Source organism: Procambarus clarkii, chromosome 16 (genome assembly GCF_040958095.1).
Source record: "Procambarus clarkii isolate CNS0578487 chromosome 16, FALCON_Pclarkii_2.0, whole genome shotgun sequence".
NCBI classification, from domain to species: Eukaryota; Metazoa; Arthropoda; class Malacostraca; order Decapoda; family Cambaridae; genus Procambarus; species Procambarus clarkii.
In genome coordinates this window covers 37,499,504-37,517,176 of record NC_091165.1, presented here as the reverse complement: position 1 = coordinate 37,517,176, position 17,673 = coordinate 37,499,504, and the positions used below count along the sequence as shown (strand labels likewise).

The following is a 17,673-nucleotide window of genomic DNA, read 5'->3' as shown; positions in this document are numbered from 1 at the left end:
CAACTGCACCCTGAAAAAAGACCCAATGCTCTAGTTGTGACACAGGGCTTGAGGCTTTCAGAAGGGTTAGGGAGTAAGACCTCCAACCCACAGTGGTTGGACTTGCTTACCCCATTCTTATCGAAAGGGAGACTACTTTTGTCTGAGGGTTCTTCCTGGAAGGACGTGGTGATCTTCCGAGACACCAGTGCCATCCAGACTTTAATTTTAGAGAGTGCATTGCAAGGTGCCAACACTCTCGACACTGGAGAGGTGGTACTGGTCGAGGGTGTCACTAGTGATACTCGATCAGTACCCCTCCATAAGGTTACCCTGGAATCTGATTTCCACAAGGGTGTTTGTACAGTCGGAGTCACTTCATACCTACCTTTCCCTAATGTTGATGTAATAGTTGGTAATGATTTAGCAGGGGATAAGGTAGGGGACTCCAGACTGCCTATTATGTTGCCTACCCCTAAGGTTTGCCTGGATCCACCCGCCGCAGAGGATAATGTTGTGTACCCTGCGTGCGCGGTGACCAGGTCTATGGGACTTAAATGTAAGGGCAGCCCTGTGCTTGCCAAGGTGGTAAATCCCGAGGTCACGAGGAGCTTTCCGAGTGGTGAAAACCAAGTGGACCTCGCGGACACATTCATGGCCCGACTCGATGACGTGGCCGAGGACATTGTGGAGAGCCTGCCACCGCCATCTACTGAGAGTAGTGGGGAGGTGGAAAACACTGTTGAGCCTCGGCCAATGGCATCTGACCAAGGCCTAGATGCCTCCTTGAGTGAGTTACAGAAAGCTGACCCCACTCTTGCAGATTGTCATGAAACAGCCGTCTCTATGGAGGAAATTGTAGACGCAGCAACTGGGTACTACTACAATGATCGGATTTTGATGAGAAAATGGAGACCACAGAGTGCTCCCTTGTCAAATGAGTGGGAGGTAGTCCACCAGGTTATGTTGCCGACCTGCTATAGAGAAAGAGTTTTGGCAGCTGCTCATGATGATCCTATGGGGGGACATCAAGGTATTAATATTACGTATCACAAAATTTTAAAGTATTTTTTCTGGCCCAAGCTGAAAAGCGATGTGGCAAAATTTTGTAATGCGTGTGTTGTTTGTCAACTGGTTGGGAAACCAAACCAGACTCCACCTAAAGCTCCTCTAAGGCCTATTGTCGTGCCAGAGGAACCATTTTCTCATGTGGTAATGGACTGTGTTGGACCATTACCTAGAACTAAGTCTGGTAATATTTACCTAATCACGATGATGTGTATCACTACTCGTTACCCAGAGGCTTTTGCTGTAAGGAACATCCGAGCAAAAACTGTTGTTGCTCGTATGTTGCAATTTTTTTCCACTTTTGGACTGCCTCGGGTCGTGCAAACTGACAATGGTACTAATTTTAAGTCTGATGTTTTCGAGCAATTTTGTAAGGAACATGGAATAACTCATAAGGTTTCCAGCCCATACCATCCACAGAGTCAGGGGGTAATTGAACGTTTCCATCTAACTCTGAAGCAGATGTTGAGGACATCGTGCGAGAGTTCCCACACCTTCTGGGATGAGAATTTACCGTATGTTTTGTTTGCGGCTAGAGAGGGATTACAAAGTTCACTGGGCTGTTCTCCTTTTGAGTTAGTCTTTGGCCATAAAGTTCGTGGACCCTTGCAAATGTTACAGGAGAATCTGTTAGGGAACGTAACGTTATCCGAAGGTTCGGCTTTCTTTGCGCAACACCACCAGAGACTCAAGGACTGCAAGGCGGCTGCATTAAAGTATCTTGGCAAGGCCCAAGAAAAGATGAAAGAACGTAACGATGCTAAATCTAAGTTACGGGTATTTCAGCCTGGCGACCCTGTCCTGGTATTAAAGCCTCGACTAGGGAACACTATGTCCCACAAGTACGAAGGCCCCTACATTGTGACAGAAAAGACTGGGGACCTCACGTACAAAGTGAGGCACTCTGACAAACGTAACCAGGTAATGCTCATACATGTAAATCGACTGAAGAAGTTCCAGGGCCCCAGGCCCATTGCACTAACCAATGTTTCCATTTCCAGTGAGAGAGGGGATGATTGTTCTGGGGACCCAACTAATCTCATTTTCAATAATTCTAGTTCTGTGAATGCTGTGGAGGAACTGTCCCATTTGCAGATGGCCCAACGTGAAGAGGTGCAGTCGTTGGTTGCTGAATTCTCCAGTCTGTTCGGGGATGTCCCGACCCAGACTGATGCCATTTGCCATGATGTCGAATTGACGGACTACACTCCCATTCGCCTTCAACCCTATCGGATGAGTCCAGAAAAGAAGGCCATCGTACGGAAGGAGGTCGACTTCTTGCTCCAGCACGGCCTCATCCGGCCGAGCCAGGGCTCTTGGTGCTCGCCCTGCCTTTTGGTCCCCAAACCAGACGGCTCCTGGCGATTATGCACCGACTATCGGCAGCTCAACAAGGTGACCATTGTGGATGCCTATCCGCTGCCCCTCCTCGAGGACTGCATCGACGAGTTGGGAAATGCCAAGTACGTTTCGAAATTCGACCTCTCGAGGGGGTATTATCAAATCCCACTCACTGAACGTGCTAAACAGCTCACTGCGTTCGTGACACCCGAGGGTGTTTTTGAGTATCAAGTGTTACCGTTCGGCTTGCGTAATGCTCCGGCCACGTTCCAGAGACTCATGAACTCTCTACTCGCTAAGGTGCCAAATTGTCGGGCGTATTTAGATGATATCGTGCTGTTTGACAGTAATTGGGCTGACCACATAGCTAGGTTACGCCAGTTGTTTGCCATCTTGAAAAGGGCAAATCTTACCTTAAATGCTAAAAAGTGTCATTTTGGCCAAGGCACAGTGACGTACCTCGGTTATGAAGTGGGCCAAGGAAAAGTGTTACCTCGGCAAGATAAAATCAGTGCCATTCTGGAGTATCCAGTACTAAAGTCTAAAAAGGACGTTCAAAGATTTATCGGTATGTGTGCGTACTATCGACGTTTTTGTCAGAACTTTTCCAGTGTTGCCACTCCTCTCACAGACTTGTTGCGGAAAGCCGTTAAATTTAAGTGGTCATCAGACTGTGCAGAGGCATTTAAAAATTTGAAATTGATCTTAGCTTCCGCCCCAGTGCTTGCTAGTCCAAGGTTCGACCGACCGTTTAAAATTCATGTTGACGCGTCTGACTCGGGTGCTGGTGCAGTGTTGTTGCAAACTGGGGATGATCAGGTGGAACACCCAGTATATTATTACTCTGTGAAATTCGACAAGGCGCAACGCAATTATTCAGTGGTAGAAAAAGAGGCGTTGGCGCTAGTGTTAACATGTAAAAAGTTCGAAGTTTACCTCACAGGAAATATAGTGGAAGTGTACACGGACCATAACCCACTAGTCTTCCTGACTCAGATGAAGGGTAAGAATAAACGCATCCTCAGGTGGGGGTTGTACCTACAGGACTTCAATCTTTCCATTACCCACCTACCGGGCAGACTCAACGTGATAGCCGACGCTCTGTCCCGGTTGCCTGAATACCGTTCATCTGAGCCACAGAAAGCCATTTACCAACCGTCATGCTTTAGTTAATTTTTTTTAGGTTCTCCTGTGACATTAAATATTCCGTGTCCAATTTATTTACTTCCCTGTTCTTTTATTTTTTTTGTGTATGTTTTTTTTTTTTTCTTTCAGAGAACTCCTTTGTATTTTTTTTTTGCAGAGAAATTGCTTTTGATTTATTTTTTGTTTTTGTCATATGTTTTTCTTTTTGTTCTCTGTATACTCTTACAAAAAAAAAAATGACTACTATTCTAGTAGTCACATTTTTTTTTCTCTGAAGGGGGGAGGAGTGTTACGACCCTGGGTTCTCCAGTGGAAACCAGAGGTCAAAATTGAGCTATTAAACTTCCTGGTAGCACAGTTGGGCATCTAGAATGTCAATTGTTTGTATCTTCCCTGCCAGACGTAAGACTATTATTGTTTCTCAAAGATCATTTAAAGACTGAGCTGGGGGTTGATTATTAAATAATAACATAGGCACCAACTTTGCTTACTAATACTTTCTAATCATTCATAAAGTAACAATACGTTGCATAGGGGAAGATCTTTAATGTGCTTAGCTGCACGATCAATTAGGCTCCTCCCGGCACCACAACATGAGGGAGGCAGCTGGTGGCTAGCTCGGTCTTCTCTTGGCTGGTGGCGTGAGGTTAAGACCTACTCTGTGGCTGTATCCCTACTCTCCTTCCTTCTCCTCTTACTTATTTCCCTTACCTGAAGTTCCTGTACCCTTAAGTTAAGTATTATATGGTGTAAGTGTGCCTACTCTGGTAGTAACTATTGGTGAGACCTGGGGTTAGTATTTGCCAGTGTTTTGTTTACCCTAAGTGTTGTGTTTTGTATTAGGGTCCCACGTGGTCTCACTACCCTAAGCTGCATCCAGCTTCAGGGCTTATCCAGTAGTACTTTACCCTAGCTTGTTATTAGTGTAAACCTTGTATCCTGCCTATGTGGACCAAGGCTTTTAACGTAAGATAGTGTGGTAAAGTTATTATTATTATTGTTATTGGTGTGAGTGTATATGGGGGGGTTGTTAAGGGGTTAATAAATAAGTACATGAATTACAGAGTATCTCTTCTTCCAAGGTGGGAGCGCAGTGATCAACCCTTAGACTAACATATATGGTCTTGTAGCAAGTTATTACTACTGTGGATAGTTTATTTTGGGGGCCGGGCCTTTTAGCTCTCCCATATTTGATACTCTTGTCTTCTAACTACCTATACCCCTTAATAGTATCAGTACCCCATAGAAGCCCCACTCATATCAGTTGTAACAGTGTTCCTGCCACCGTTCACAAAGGGCAGCCGCTGCTGGATCAGTGGAGCGACCCAAGAGCGAGTTGCTAGGGAGGCTGAGGTTGCGATCCATCTCATCTTAATCCTGTTCCTTATCCTCCACTTCCATTTGACTGTAAGGTCCAGCTGTGAGCGGTTCCCCCACAGTAGGTGACATGCAGTGTCCCAGAACCAGGGAGTGGCCATTCTACATCAGGAGCAGGCCCGCCACTGGCAGAACCGGGGAGTGGTCATTCTGCATCAGGGGCAGGCCCACCGCTGGCAGACGTTACAGCACCTGGTGCTTGTGGAGGAGCTGGGGTGTTCGCAAGAGTCTCCGGTCTGGCAGCGGTCCCTTTGTGCACTTCGGAATTAACAGGTGGTGAGTTTGTTGGCCAGCAGGAGCGAACATCACCTCCAGATAGCTCTGTACAGCGAGTGAAGCTGGTGGCAGCGTTTGGCAACCACTCTTCATGGTGGTGTGGAGGGGAAGGTGAGTGTGGTGTCGGCACCCCCGGGTGGTAGGTTTCAGGCACTAGATGTGTCGACACCCCTGGGTGGTAGGTTTCAGGCACTCGATGTGTCGACACCCCCGGGTGGCAGGTTCCTGGCACTCGACGAGTCGACACCCCCGGGTGGCAGGTTCCTGGCACTCGACGTGCAGCAGGTTGAACAGGAACCTGATGTCTGGCTCCCTGGTACACTTGGTGGTTTGGCAGATGGTGAAGTGTTTGGTAACCAGCTGTTACGAATACAACGTCCAGATGGCATCTACAGGGAGTAGAGCCTGCAGCAGTACCTGGCAACCTTCCTCCAGGGTGGGAGCGGCCAGGTGCCCTACGGTAAACAATTGGTCGTTTGACACAGTCAAGGTGCCAAGCTTGAACACCGCTCATGCCACAATTCATGTATTTTTATTTTACTGGGTTATGTTCCTTTATGCGTTTAAAACACACATCAGAATTATTAGATGCACCACACACTGCACAAAATTTATTTTGCTTGTGCAGTACCTGGTCACGTGACACCCCCAGTGCTGACATTTATAGTACCTATGTGTACAGTACCTGGTCACGTGACACCCCCAGTGCTGACATTTATAGCACCTATGTGTACAGTACCTGGCCACGTGACACCCCCAGTGCTGACATTTATAGCACCTATGTGTACAGTACCTGGCTATGTCACGCCTCCAGTGCCGACACTATAACTCCCGACCTTTTTAAACTCCCGAAATGAGGACTCTCGACCTATTTTCTCTCTCATATATACCAGGCCCACTACTGACTATCCCTATGATACACTCAACATCAGTTCTAACTCCTCTTTACTGTGAGGTGAACAGGGCATTAAATGAAGGTAAACGCTTCCTCGGTTATCAATCAACATGTGTTTGTGTTTGCGTGTGTTGTGTTGTGTTTGATTACTGATCTAAAAACAACTTCTACACTCAAACATTACAGAGGAAACAAAGTATTAGATACTGAGAAACCAATTGTTGCTTGTTGTTTCCCAATTATGACGATGTGGTGATCGGTGAGAGGACTTTGGTCATGACCTTGAGGACCGTGTGGCTCACGTGGGACAAATCAAGCAGAACTTCCTCCACGGTGTTAAAGTCAAGTGTTTTGCCGACCTTGTAACCTACACGAAGAAAAGCTTTCTCGCTATGTGGGTTGATTGCTGCTGCCGACGCCAGTGTGCAGCCCTCTTTGATGCCAATGTTCACACTCATCTGGAAGTTGTACAAGTGGAATATTATACACATTTATCTGTCTATCCATCTTTCCTTTCCCTCTATCCATCCATCTTTCCCTCTATCCATCCATTTTTTTTAGATATATACAAGAGTTGTTACATTCTTGTAAAGCCACTAGTACGCGTAGCGTTTCGAACAAGTCCCTGGAATACTATCCCCGCCGCGAAGAATCGTTGTTACAACCAAGTACCCATTTTACTGTTGAGTTAAACAGAGGCTACAGTTAACGATTTGCGCCCAGTAAATCCTCCCCGGCCAGGATACGAACCATGACAAAGCGCTCGCGGAACGCCAGGCGAGTGTCTTACCACTACACCACGGAGACTGGTGGAAATCTATCCATCCACCTTTTCATCTTCATTCTATTCATCCATCTTTCCCTTCATCCATCCTTTTTTGTGTGTGTAGAGGGTGAGGGTGTGACATTTGGCAGATCTTATCACCTTTAATTCTTTAGTATCCTTCCATGCCTGGCAGAGGATGTGTGACCGTTGAGACAGTTAACAAAAGTTTTCAGTAATCTTGTCTGAGCTCTGTCATGCGCTCCCGCGCCTTGGCTACGACCTTGACAAAAAGAGCTTGAACATTTAGGTCGCCAATAATCTGCACATCTTCGTGAATATTTAGTAGTGACAGCAGTTTATTCCCATTCCCGTTACTGAAGCGAGAGCCACCAATGTCCTTGTGTCTAGCATTGTAGTCACCAAGAATGATGGTGGGCTCTGCTTGAGCGTAGGCTGGAAGATCAATATAATTAAACTTTCCTGCTGGAGCATATAAATTAGATTCATTGAGGATAGAGTTGCCCACATAGATCCTCACTCCATGATATTGTTATCTCCTCAGTTTGTTTCTCTGGAGGAAATTGAGGGGGGAGGGATTGCTTGATGTATAAAATGCAAGAGCTACTGGATCTAATGTTGTAAGAAACAAATGAGGGCAATTTGGGGGTGAGGATCTTGCAGGAACTCTGCACTCCTCAAGACATATAATATCAATGTTTTCAGTTGTTACTTTGTGATATAAGTCAGAGAACATTTTATTCATGGATGCAATGTTCCAGCTAAGGATGAATAGTTTAGTTATTTGTGCATTTAAAGTAAGCATTATGTAGATTGATAATATTAGTCCATTTAATGCGTATTATCTATTTCACTCTGATACTAGTCCAGGAACATGTCTTAGAATATTACCAATGTTATACATTTGCCTCCAATTGTCAAGTACACTTTTTGTATCCTTTTTATCTATAGAGGGAGCCGGTCGGCCGAGCGGACAGCACGCGGGACTTGTGATCCTGTGGTCCTGGGTTCGATCCCAGGCGCCGGCGAGAAACAACGGGCAAAGTTTCTTTCACCCTATGCCACTGTTACCTAGCAGTAAAATAGGTACCTGGGTGTTAGTCAGCTGTCACGGGCTGCTTCCTGGGGGTGGAGGCCTGATCGAAGACCGGGCCACGGAGACACTAAAGCCCGAAATCATCTCAAGATAACCTCAAGAGTCGTTTTCAATATAGCCTAGCACAGTTTTGGCAGTTAACCTGCATGGAAGGGTTCCACTACACAAGGATACAAGATCACTAGAAGTTTCATTTAATTGGTAACAGAACACATGTTTGGAGGGTTCAGAGGCGGAGGGAAGGAGGGTTCAAGGGTTGTAGGGGGGCTGGGGAGGGAGGGTTCAGGGGTTGTAGGGGGGTTGGGGAGGGAGGGTTCATTGGGAGGGGTGAGGGAGAGGTGGCGGTCATTGCTTACAAGTTACCTCACGCACATGAGCAGCTCTGCAATACCTTTGGAGGATTTTTTCTCATGTTGCAGCTGCTCTTGCAGTTGTTTCGCCAGCTGCTGGTGTTCCTGCCACCGTTCACGAAGGGCAGCCGCTGCTGGATCAGCAGAGCGACCCAAAGGCGAGTTGCTAGGGAGGCTGAGGTTGCGATCATTTCATCTTAATTCTGTTCCATAACCCCCACTTCCAGATGACTGTGGGGTCCAGCCGTGAGCGGTCCCCCCACAGTAGATGACAGTGTCCCAGAACCGGGGAGTGGCCATTATGCATCAGGGGCAGGCCCACCGCTGGCAGAAGTTACAGCACCTGGTGCTAGTGGAGGAGCTGGGGTAATGGCAGGAGTCTTTGGTCTGGCACTGGTCCTCTTGTGCACTTCGGAATTAACAGGTGGTGAGTTTGGTGGCCAGCTGGAGCGATCATCACCTCCAGATGGCTCTGTACAGCGAATGGAGCTGGTGGCAACACTTGGCAACCGCTCTTCATGGTGGTATGGAGGGAAAATCGAGTGTGGTGTCGACACCCCCAGGTGGCAGGTTCCTGGCACTTGGCGTGTCGACACCCTCAGGTGGTAGGTTCCTGGCACTCAACGAGTCGACACCCCCGGGTGGTAGGTTCCTGGCACTTGACGAGTCGACACCCCCGGGTGGTAGGTTCCTGGCACTCAACGAGTCGACACCCCCGGGTGGCAGGTTCCTGGCACTCAACGAGTCGACACCCCCGGGTGGCAGGTTCCTGGCACTCGACGTGCAGCTGGTTGAACAGGAACCTGATGTCTGGCTCCCTGGTGCACTTGGTGGTTTGGCAGATGGTGAAGTGTTTGGTAACCAGCTGGTACAAACACAACATCCAGATGGTTCTGTACAGGAAGTAGAGCCTGCAACAATACCTTGCATCCTTCCTCCACGGTTGGAGCGGCCCTGCGCCTGACTTGCCGGGTAAACAACTGGTCGTTTGACACGGTCAAGATGTCAAGCTTGAACACGGCTTTAAACAATTTATGCTTTTTTCACTTACTGGGTGTAGTTTCCTTATACTCTTAAAACACACCTCAGATTTATGAGATTCACCACACACTGGACAAAAATAGTTGTTGCTTGTGCAGTACCTGACCACGTGACGTCCCCCCAGCATTGACACTATAGCACCTACGTGTACAATACCTGGCCACGTGACACCCCCAGCATTGACACTATAGCAGCTACGTGTGCAGTATTTGGGGCAAGTGACGTCCCTAGTGTGCGAAATTTTACCCACTATAACATTATTATCTAAGAAATGTAGTATTTCTAAATCCTATCAAAAATTATATCAGAATCACTACAGATTCATTATATATTACATTTGGATCCTATATGACAATGCCACCTATGATCATATACACCATAGGGCCCCAAGGTGTCTACGTGACTTTGTGCATGATTTCTCAAGGATCTAGAAGCTTCGAGGAGAATAGCTTAATTAAAAAACTATTGGAACATTCAATCGATTTCCAGTAAGGATTAAGTCAAATTCTTAATAAGAATTAATAGTATTAGCAAGTACTATTTATAACCTATAAATCTTATATCTAATTATATTATAATCACGTCTTATCTCAATCATATGTCTAGACAGTAAAAGCAATCAATAAATATGCACTGAAGGCTACCTTCCCCAAAGAAGGGAGGAGCCAACTCGGGAGTGAAGCTACCTACGGGGCGCCCCTGAGTGACACAGGTTGTACCAGACAACCTGTGTCACTCAGCAGAGATACAGGACTCCGACTACACGGAATGTGACACAAAATGGGATACCATGGCAGACCCAGCACTCAGACCAACCATGCCGAAAGCCTAGAAATAATCCAGCTGGGACAGTCCCATTGTAGACAAAGAAGTCACAGCTTTGCTGGAGGCAGCAACAACCGCCAGTGATCGTGCACTCCTCTCAGCTGTGTAGGCTCCCCATGCAGGGGACTTCTTTTTGGCAGTCCCGACAGGCACACGTCTTAATCTGCAGGAGCTCCGTATTGCAATCGCTCTCCGCCTTGCTGCCCCTATCCACACTGTTCATAGGTGTATTTGGAGCGAGCAGATGCTGGCAAATATGGATTGCATGGCCTGCACTGTGGAAAATCTGGCGGTTGGCACTCTAGGCACGACGAAATCAATAACATCATTAAAAGAAGTTTTGCCTCTGCCCAGTTTCCAGCAGAGAGAAAGCCCCACAATCTATTGAACCGTGACTCTGTTAGCTTTGCTGGCCGACCAGACGGAATCACACTGCGCCCTTGGAAGGGTGGCAGACAGTTGGCATGGGACTATACTTGCATATCCACCCCTGGCAACCACATACATCAACCTCTCTGCCAGCCAAACAGGAGCTGCGGCAACACACAGAACAACAAACGCACATTATTTATACTCGTGTTACTTTGATGCAATGTTGTGGCTACGTTGTGTGTGATGAACAGTTGAATATCTGTCAAAAACGCTATGGAAAACCAAATCCGCATTTCAGACTTAATAGGCCCTCCTTGGCTTTCAAAGTATAAGCCACTCCTCCTTAATGAAGGGCATATGATCGACCCTTTACCACTCCTTCCCTATGGCACACATACAGTCACAAATCACAATGGAAGGTTTCATTGTGCTAACTGCAAACGTCTCACCTCCACCCTTGGGCTGACAGGCAAGCAGGTATTTTTTTTTTGTTAGATTTAGATTTTTTTTTTGTAGATTTAGATGTCCCCACTCCATATAGTGTGGAGACAGAGAAAAGTTAAACAAATTGGAAACATTACATAGTATTTTGGAACAGAAATTGAGCCTTTGGGGGGTGTTTACAGACTTTTCTGAATCTTGCAATGAAAACCTGTATGACACGCTACTCAGTAAATCAGAAAAAAAGCTTTGGCTGGACATTTCTTGAGAAGAAACGTGCTGTGGGTTCATTAACTATCTTCGTCAATTTGCCAGCTTCCCAGCAAATTTGCAGACGATTTGCCACCCACCTGCCACTAATTTCGTAAAAAGACCTCGATGTTCATAATCAGGATGGATGCAGCCTCGAGTAGAAAGCAGGATATTGGTCACCCCATGATGTTTTGTTAGATCCGCTACTTGGCCTAGTAGCCTAAGAAAATGAGTATGCATCATCTGAAAATTAATTACAGAAAAAATTATGAATATAGATCATAATCCTAATATTAAACATAAAAATTAGAAATGAGAACACTAACCCTTCCATTGCAGCACATCTATAGTGAACTCATACTTTAGTTTGCTTTGCATAGAGCGCAGATAATTTTTTATTAATGACCAAACCACACAGCCGAAGATGTAGAGTCGACGACGTTTTGGTCTGCCCTGGTTGATTGTAACAATCGGCTTGATAATGGCCAGCAGGGAAATTTACGAATACGACCGTGCGCGGTCACCTGTGCACCTGGTGCAACAGGGGTCTCATATTCGTAGTCACAACGCCCCGGTCTTCGTCGCAGTGTTTTCTATGTCGTAAGCATTTGTAATGAATACTTAGAGGTGCATAGGCCTGATAGCTGAGTGGACAGCGCTCTGGACTCGTAATCCTAGGGTCTGGGTTTGATCCCGATGATAGCGTAAACAAATTGGACAGTTTCTTTCACCCTGATGTACCTGTTACCTAGCAGTAAACAGGCAACACCCTGGTGCTATCAAATTCTTGTCACAGGTAAGGCATGTATATAGTAGGTATATAAAAACATGCACCTATTCGAATGCAATGTTGTGTCAAAATTTCAAAGCAATCGGTAAAGAAGTTTCGAAGATTTCCCTCACAAGAAAAACACATGAAAAAAAACAGTTTTTCAAAACAAGCATGTTTTTTTTTCTCGTTACAGACGTGACATCTATATAGTATGTATATAAAAACCCACTCGGATGCAAATGGAACGTTTTGTGAAAATTTCAAAGCAATCGGTGAAGAACTTTCGGAGATTAGCGATTTTGAACAAACGAACATTTACATTTTTATTTATATAGATATATATTTATCGACAAATCGTTTAACAACCAGGTACCCATTTACTGTTGGGTAAACAAAGGCTACAGTTTAGGATTGACACCCCGTAAATCTTTCCTGACCAGGATACGAACTCAGGACAATGCATTCGCGAAATGCCTGGTCAGTGTCTTAACCACTACACCATGGGGGATTATTAGGAAAAATCCCTTCTTTGCCCCTATTGGACAATGTTATTTGTTATTGTTTTTACAACGTATGTGTTACGGACCCGAGCCCAGCGTCCGAGCACGGAGCAGTGACGACCGCGCCATCTGTGGGTCAGCTCCCGAAACCCCCTCCAAATGGACGGTGCCACCTAGTGAGGACAGGAAATACCAGCCACGAGGGCTGGTTTGCCGTCCTGATCAGCTCATAACACAGCCGCTGCTGACCTCTGGTGAGGTGACGCTTAGACAGCAATGCCATCTATGGAGTGGATAGGTGGGGCTTTGTGTCTAAGCCTGTAAGTGAGGTGCCCCTAGAGTGTAACTAGTACTGATGACGTGTCTGATTACAGAGTCGACCTGGGACTGCTGTAATGAACGTTGGATCAGTCTACCCAAGGCAGCCGTAGAGTCTCCAAGTATTAGCTGCAGAAGTTGAGTCACCACCCCGGATGAACACTGTTGTGTTAGCCTGCCTGTGACGTGGCAGTTGAGGAATTGTCGTACCCGGGGCTGACTCGTGGAGAAGAATAGCCACTGGGGTGTTATGGTGAGGAGAGTGATCTGTGGAATCACACGAGGCTCCTGCCTAGGGCTCGCAACCCTAGTATCAGTCGTGGAGTGGCCTACGCAGCGTTGCTGATTGGAACCTGCCAGCTACAGGCTGGATTTGTGGTTGACGGCCTCCACGACGGTGCACCCAGTGGGATTGTATTTTTGGCTGGCCTGTGGCCGGGTAGACTCGCTAAGAGAATCTAAGGATTTATCGAGAGGCCACAAGAAGAGAACCAGGGCTACTCGTCTTGAGCACCGTTAAGCAGAGCATCCTGTGTCTTCAGAAGAAGACAAGACGTGTACATAAGTGTAGTGATAGCCCCAGCGAGTGACTGTTTATATATTTATTTATTGGTGGTGGTGAATATATATTTATTTCTGAGCAGTTTTATCCCTTCCCCTTTAATTTACTTGCGTTACGGAGCACACCCCTTGAAAGCCACTACTAGCTTGGGGCCGGATACCCAAGCTCTACTAACATCAGAGAAAGAACCCAGTTGCGACCCAAGAGGGCCGTAACAGTATGTTATTTTCTTTAAGAGTTATTCATCTTCTGCCATTGTCTGCGCCTACACTACTATCCCCTAGCTGCTTGAAGTCTTCTCCCATTGTCTATGCCCGTGTTACAATCCACTAGCCGCTTAAAGTCTTTTCCCATTGTCTACACCCGTGTTACAATCCACTAGCCGCTTAAAGTCTTTCCCATTGCCTACACCCGGGTTACTATCTACTTAAAGTTTCTCCCATTGTTTAAGCTCGTGCTACTATCCACTAGCCACTTAAAGTCTTCTCCCATTGTCTACGCCTGCTCTACTATCCACTAGTCGCCTTAAATCTTCTCCCATTGTCTACGCCCACACTACTATCCACTAGCTGCTTAAAGTTTTGCTCACTATGTGCCTTCAGCAGATCCACAAAAAGCTGCCATTGTCTCAGACGCACGATGTTCCTGCCAATGCAAGATTCCCAGTTATATATCAATGTTATTTCATTATTCATGCAATACTGTCAGAGATTATGGTTTTGTACCAATCGCTCGTGACATCCAGTCACTAGCAACTCTCAACCCTGGCAGACACCACACATGACCCGGACATTTGTCTTGGCCTTTATCATATCTAGTGTTACTTTATGGTTGTTTATCTCGGTAAATATTGTTTCCATTTACTGAACTGCATACAATAGACTTTATCTTGCTGAAGGTCTTTGCAATAAATACGTAAACCAACAGTAAATGCCATTACATGGTCATCCCGAAACACTTGTACTTTGTGACACCCTAAGATGTTAAACTTCATCTTGTCGCGACACACTTTCTCAGTTGTCTCACTTCTTCCTGCAATCGCTCCAATATTTCTGAAGGATAGCTGTCAGCTCTATCAACTCACCCTCTAGGCTCATCTTCATCCTGATAAGAGTAGAGCCCAAAAACAATCTGTTGCTACAAATAACATACCTCAGTCTCATTGCTCTTGGAAGGAGTGTGAATTACTGTAGCGTCAAATGCGAGGATGGAGTTCAGTAGCACCCCAACCAACTGCTTTGTTGACTTGTCTCTAGCGCCCAGTGACAGCCCAGTTGCTAAACAGGTCCGGATGTGATTGAGGTCTATAGCCAGCTTTGATTCCGGGCTCACACCAAGAACTAAGGTCTGTAATATTCAACTGTGATACAAATAAAGGGAAAAGATTTACTTGGTCACAATTAATTTAGTGAAACCATTAAAATTTATTACCTTTTAATTTGTACATATATTAATCATCTTAGTATTACATAATACAAAAGTTTTTATTCGGCTAAATTTATGAAAATAATAACAGGGAACATAACATGGCCAGCGTATCACATCCAAGACAGACTTACCATAATGTCTCGCAGGTAGAAATGATTGACCAGAAGGTGAGAGATGTCGTCCAGGTCATCTGGAGCCAGGCTCACATACTCCAGCTCAGTGAAACTCATTCTCACTAACCACTTCCCACAGACCTGTGTGAAGATCTTACTCTTCATTCATGTTGAGAAATCTATATACCCTTAAAGGGTATATAGAAAACTTGAATATCTATTTTAATGAAACTTTGTTAGTAATATCATATTTCTCAATATCTATTCCATTAACAAACTTGAGAAAAGTTATGGATAAATTTACATTTGTTGTTATTCCTAAATATATTAGGATTGAGTCAATACGTTCCTGTGTGTAGTATAGGACACAAGTGACAGTTAATGTGAGTAGGGTAAAAGGAGACTACGACAGTACAAATCTGTCCTGGGCATGGCATGCAAATTACGAAGGCTTCATTGTGGTTTGAAAAGTGGTGTGTAAATCCTGTACACTTTAAACAAATCGAAAAGAGATGAGCAAACCCCATAGAATTTATTGGGAATTGAATTGCAAGGCATGAGGTACCTAGTACTTTGCAATTACTTCATTCACTCTTGTGTTCTTGAAGATAGCCTCATATTGCACCCAAAATTTTGCTTGTGCAGGCTACTGAACATATGGCCTTGTATGACTGACCATCCTGCGAGATGGAGACTTTTAGTATCACTGCTACCTTATTCACTCTTGTGTTGATGATGATATCCTCGTAACGAACCCAGAGTTTGCCAGTGCAGACTACTTATCACATTCCTCTGTATGACTAACCATCCTGTGTGATGGGGATTTTTTAGGACAATGTAGCTAGCTCTTTGACACACTGTACTCCCCTTCATATTGTCTAGGGGAGCTGCACAAATGCAGATGTACCTAATATATTACTAATAAAAAAGGCATAGACTCTATTATACTTAGAGAAGTAATCAAATCCTGTAGATTTTATTGTGAAGAAGTGTGCAAGCCCTGTAGAGTTAAACGTGGAAAAGTGGTTTCAAGTGAGTTGAGTTATTCTCTTGTTTTATCTTGAGTAGGCTTTCAACGAATATTGCTATCTACCAGTACTCTGATATCCATCTATCAGTACTCCTTGTTAACCACCACCTTCATCTACCAGTAGTTCTCACTACCTACCCTCTTCCCTCATCTACCAGTACCACAACCACCATCATCACAATCTATGCTACCAGTACTATCCTTATCTTCCACATCCACAATCCCCAACCATCATTCCTCATCTTCTGCCCTGTCATGTATGTATGTATGTGTGACCTGTTAGTGTGATCTCTGTATTATAAAAAGCTATTTTTTCCCTTTTCAGTCAATAGATAATGCTTGTAACAATTGTTATATTTTATTGTTAATATATATATATATATATATATATATATATATATATATATATTATATATATATATATATATACATATATATATATATATGGGTTCTCCCCTAGGTATCCTGTTTGCAAACTTCTACATGGGTACCATCGAGCGAAAAGTCTTACTCGACATGAACTTGAAACCGGCCATATACTGCAGGTATGTTGACGACATTTTTACACAGGTACCTGATGTCAGACATCTGCAGGAGCTGAAGGAGGCATTTGAGCAGAATTCTGTGTTGCGTTTCACTTACGAGATGGAGAAGGATGGGAAGCTGCCCTTTCTAGATGTAACAGTCATGGAAAGGAGTGGAGTTTTCTACACTGCAGTCCTACACTAATGAAACAAACACAGGAATGTGCCTGAATGCCAACAGTGACTGCCCGGACAGGTACAAGAGGAGTGTTTGTTAACGCTTATGTCGACCGTGCTCTCAGCCACAGCTCAGAATGGAAGCAAGTCGACGAAGAACTCTGTAGGGTAAGGCAGGTCCTAGTCAACAACGGCTTCTCCAATGGTTCGGTGGAAGACATCGCAAGAAGAAAAAGTGAAACGCCATGCAACCTCTGAAGAGACAACTAACACAACACCTATACCCCCTATTAGACTATTTTACAGGAACTTCTTTTCCACAGCCCATAAACCGGAGGAAAGGGTCCTGAAAGATATTGTCAGTAGAAACGTTATCCCTACAGACAAAAATCAGAAGATACAACTGACAATTTACTATAAAACCAGAAAAACGGCCAGCCTACTCATGAGAAACTCTCCAGACACAAAGCAGAACGCTTTAAAAGAGACCAACGTCGTCTATGCCTTCAAATGCCCTCTTGGGGACTGTAAGCCTGAAAAAAACCCAGTATATAGACAAGACAACAACATCTCTTTCCAGGCGTTTAACGATACATAAGCAACAGGGCTCCATTAAGGAACATATAATCTCTTCCCACAAACAAACCATCACCAGAGAAATCCTAGCAAACAACACAGAAATCATCGATAGATACAGCGATAGCAGACGGCTGGACGGTCTGCGAGGCACTACACATCAAGAAGTCAACACCAGCAATCAACAGCCAATTAATGCACAACTATATTCTACCCACTTCAAGACTCCGCTCCAATATAGAAGCATCAAGAAATATGGACCAATAGGCTTTCTACAATTACTTCCATTCAATACCCATTGTTTCGTGTTCTGTCTTGTGTTAGAATTTAATACCCATTTAATACCCAATTGTTGAAAGTTCGTTTTCACCTCATCCACCTCACCCAAATGTAGATATAAACTCGAAGATGTGCAAAGCTCTATTCAGTT

At 45.0% G+C, this 17,673-nt stretch overlaps 1 protein-coding gene across 2 annotated transcripts in view; it reads right to left on the bottom strand.

Annotated features, from left to right (window-relative positions):
- The window catches only part of LOC123760144 (uncharacterized), a 124,847-nt gene that overhangs the window by 24,255 nt on the left and 82,919 nt on the right, over positions 1–17,673 (bottom strand). Inside the window, exons 1-3 of one of the 2 annotated variants that reach the window (XM_069325457.1) lie at positions 14,955–15,110; positions 14,548–14,742; positions 11,346–11,486 (exon numbers count right to left, since the gene is read on the bottom strand). The exons of the other annotated variant lie outside the window; for it this stretch is intronic. Of the exons in view, the coding sequence (XP_069181558.1) occupies positions 11,346–11,486; positions 14,548–14,742; positions 14,955–15,101 (483 nt within the window). The 5' untranslated portion in view covers positions 15,102–15,110. Of the gene's footprint in view, positions 1–11,345; positions 11,487–14,547; positions 14,743–14,954; positions 15,111–17,673 lie in introns of those variants that run through there. 2 annotated transcript variants of the gene reach the window in all.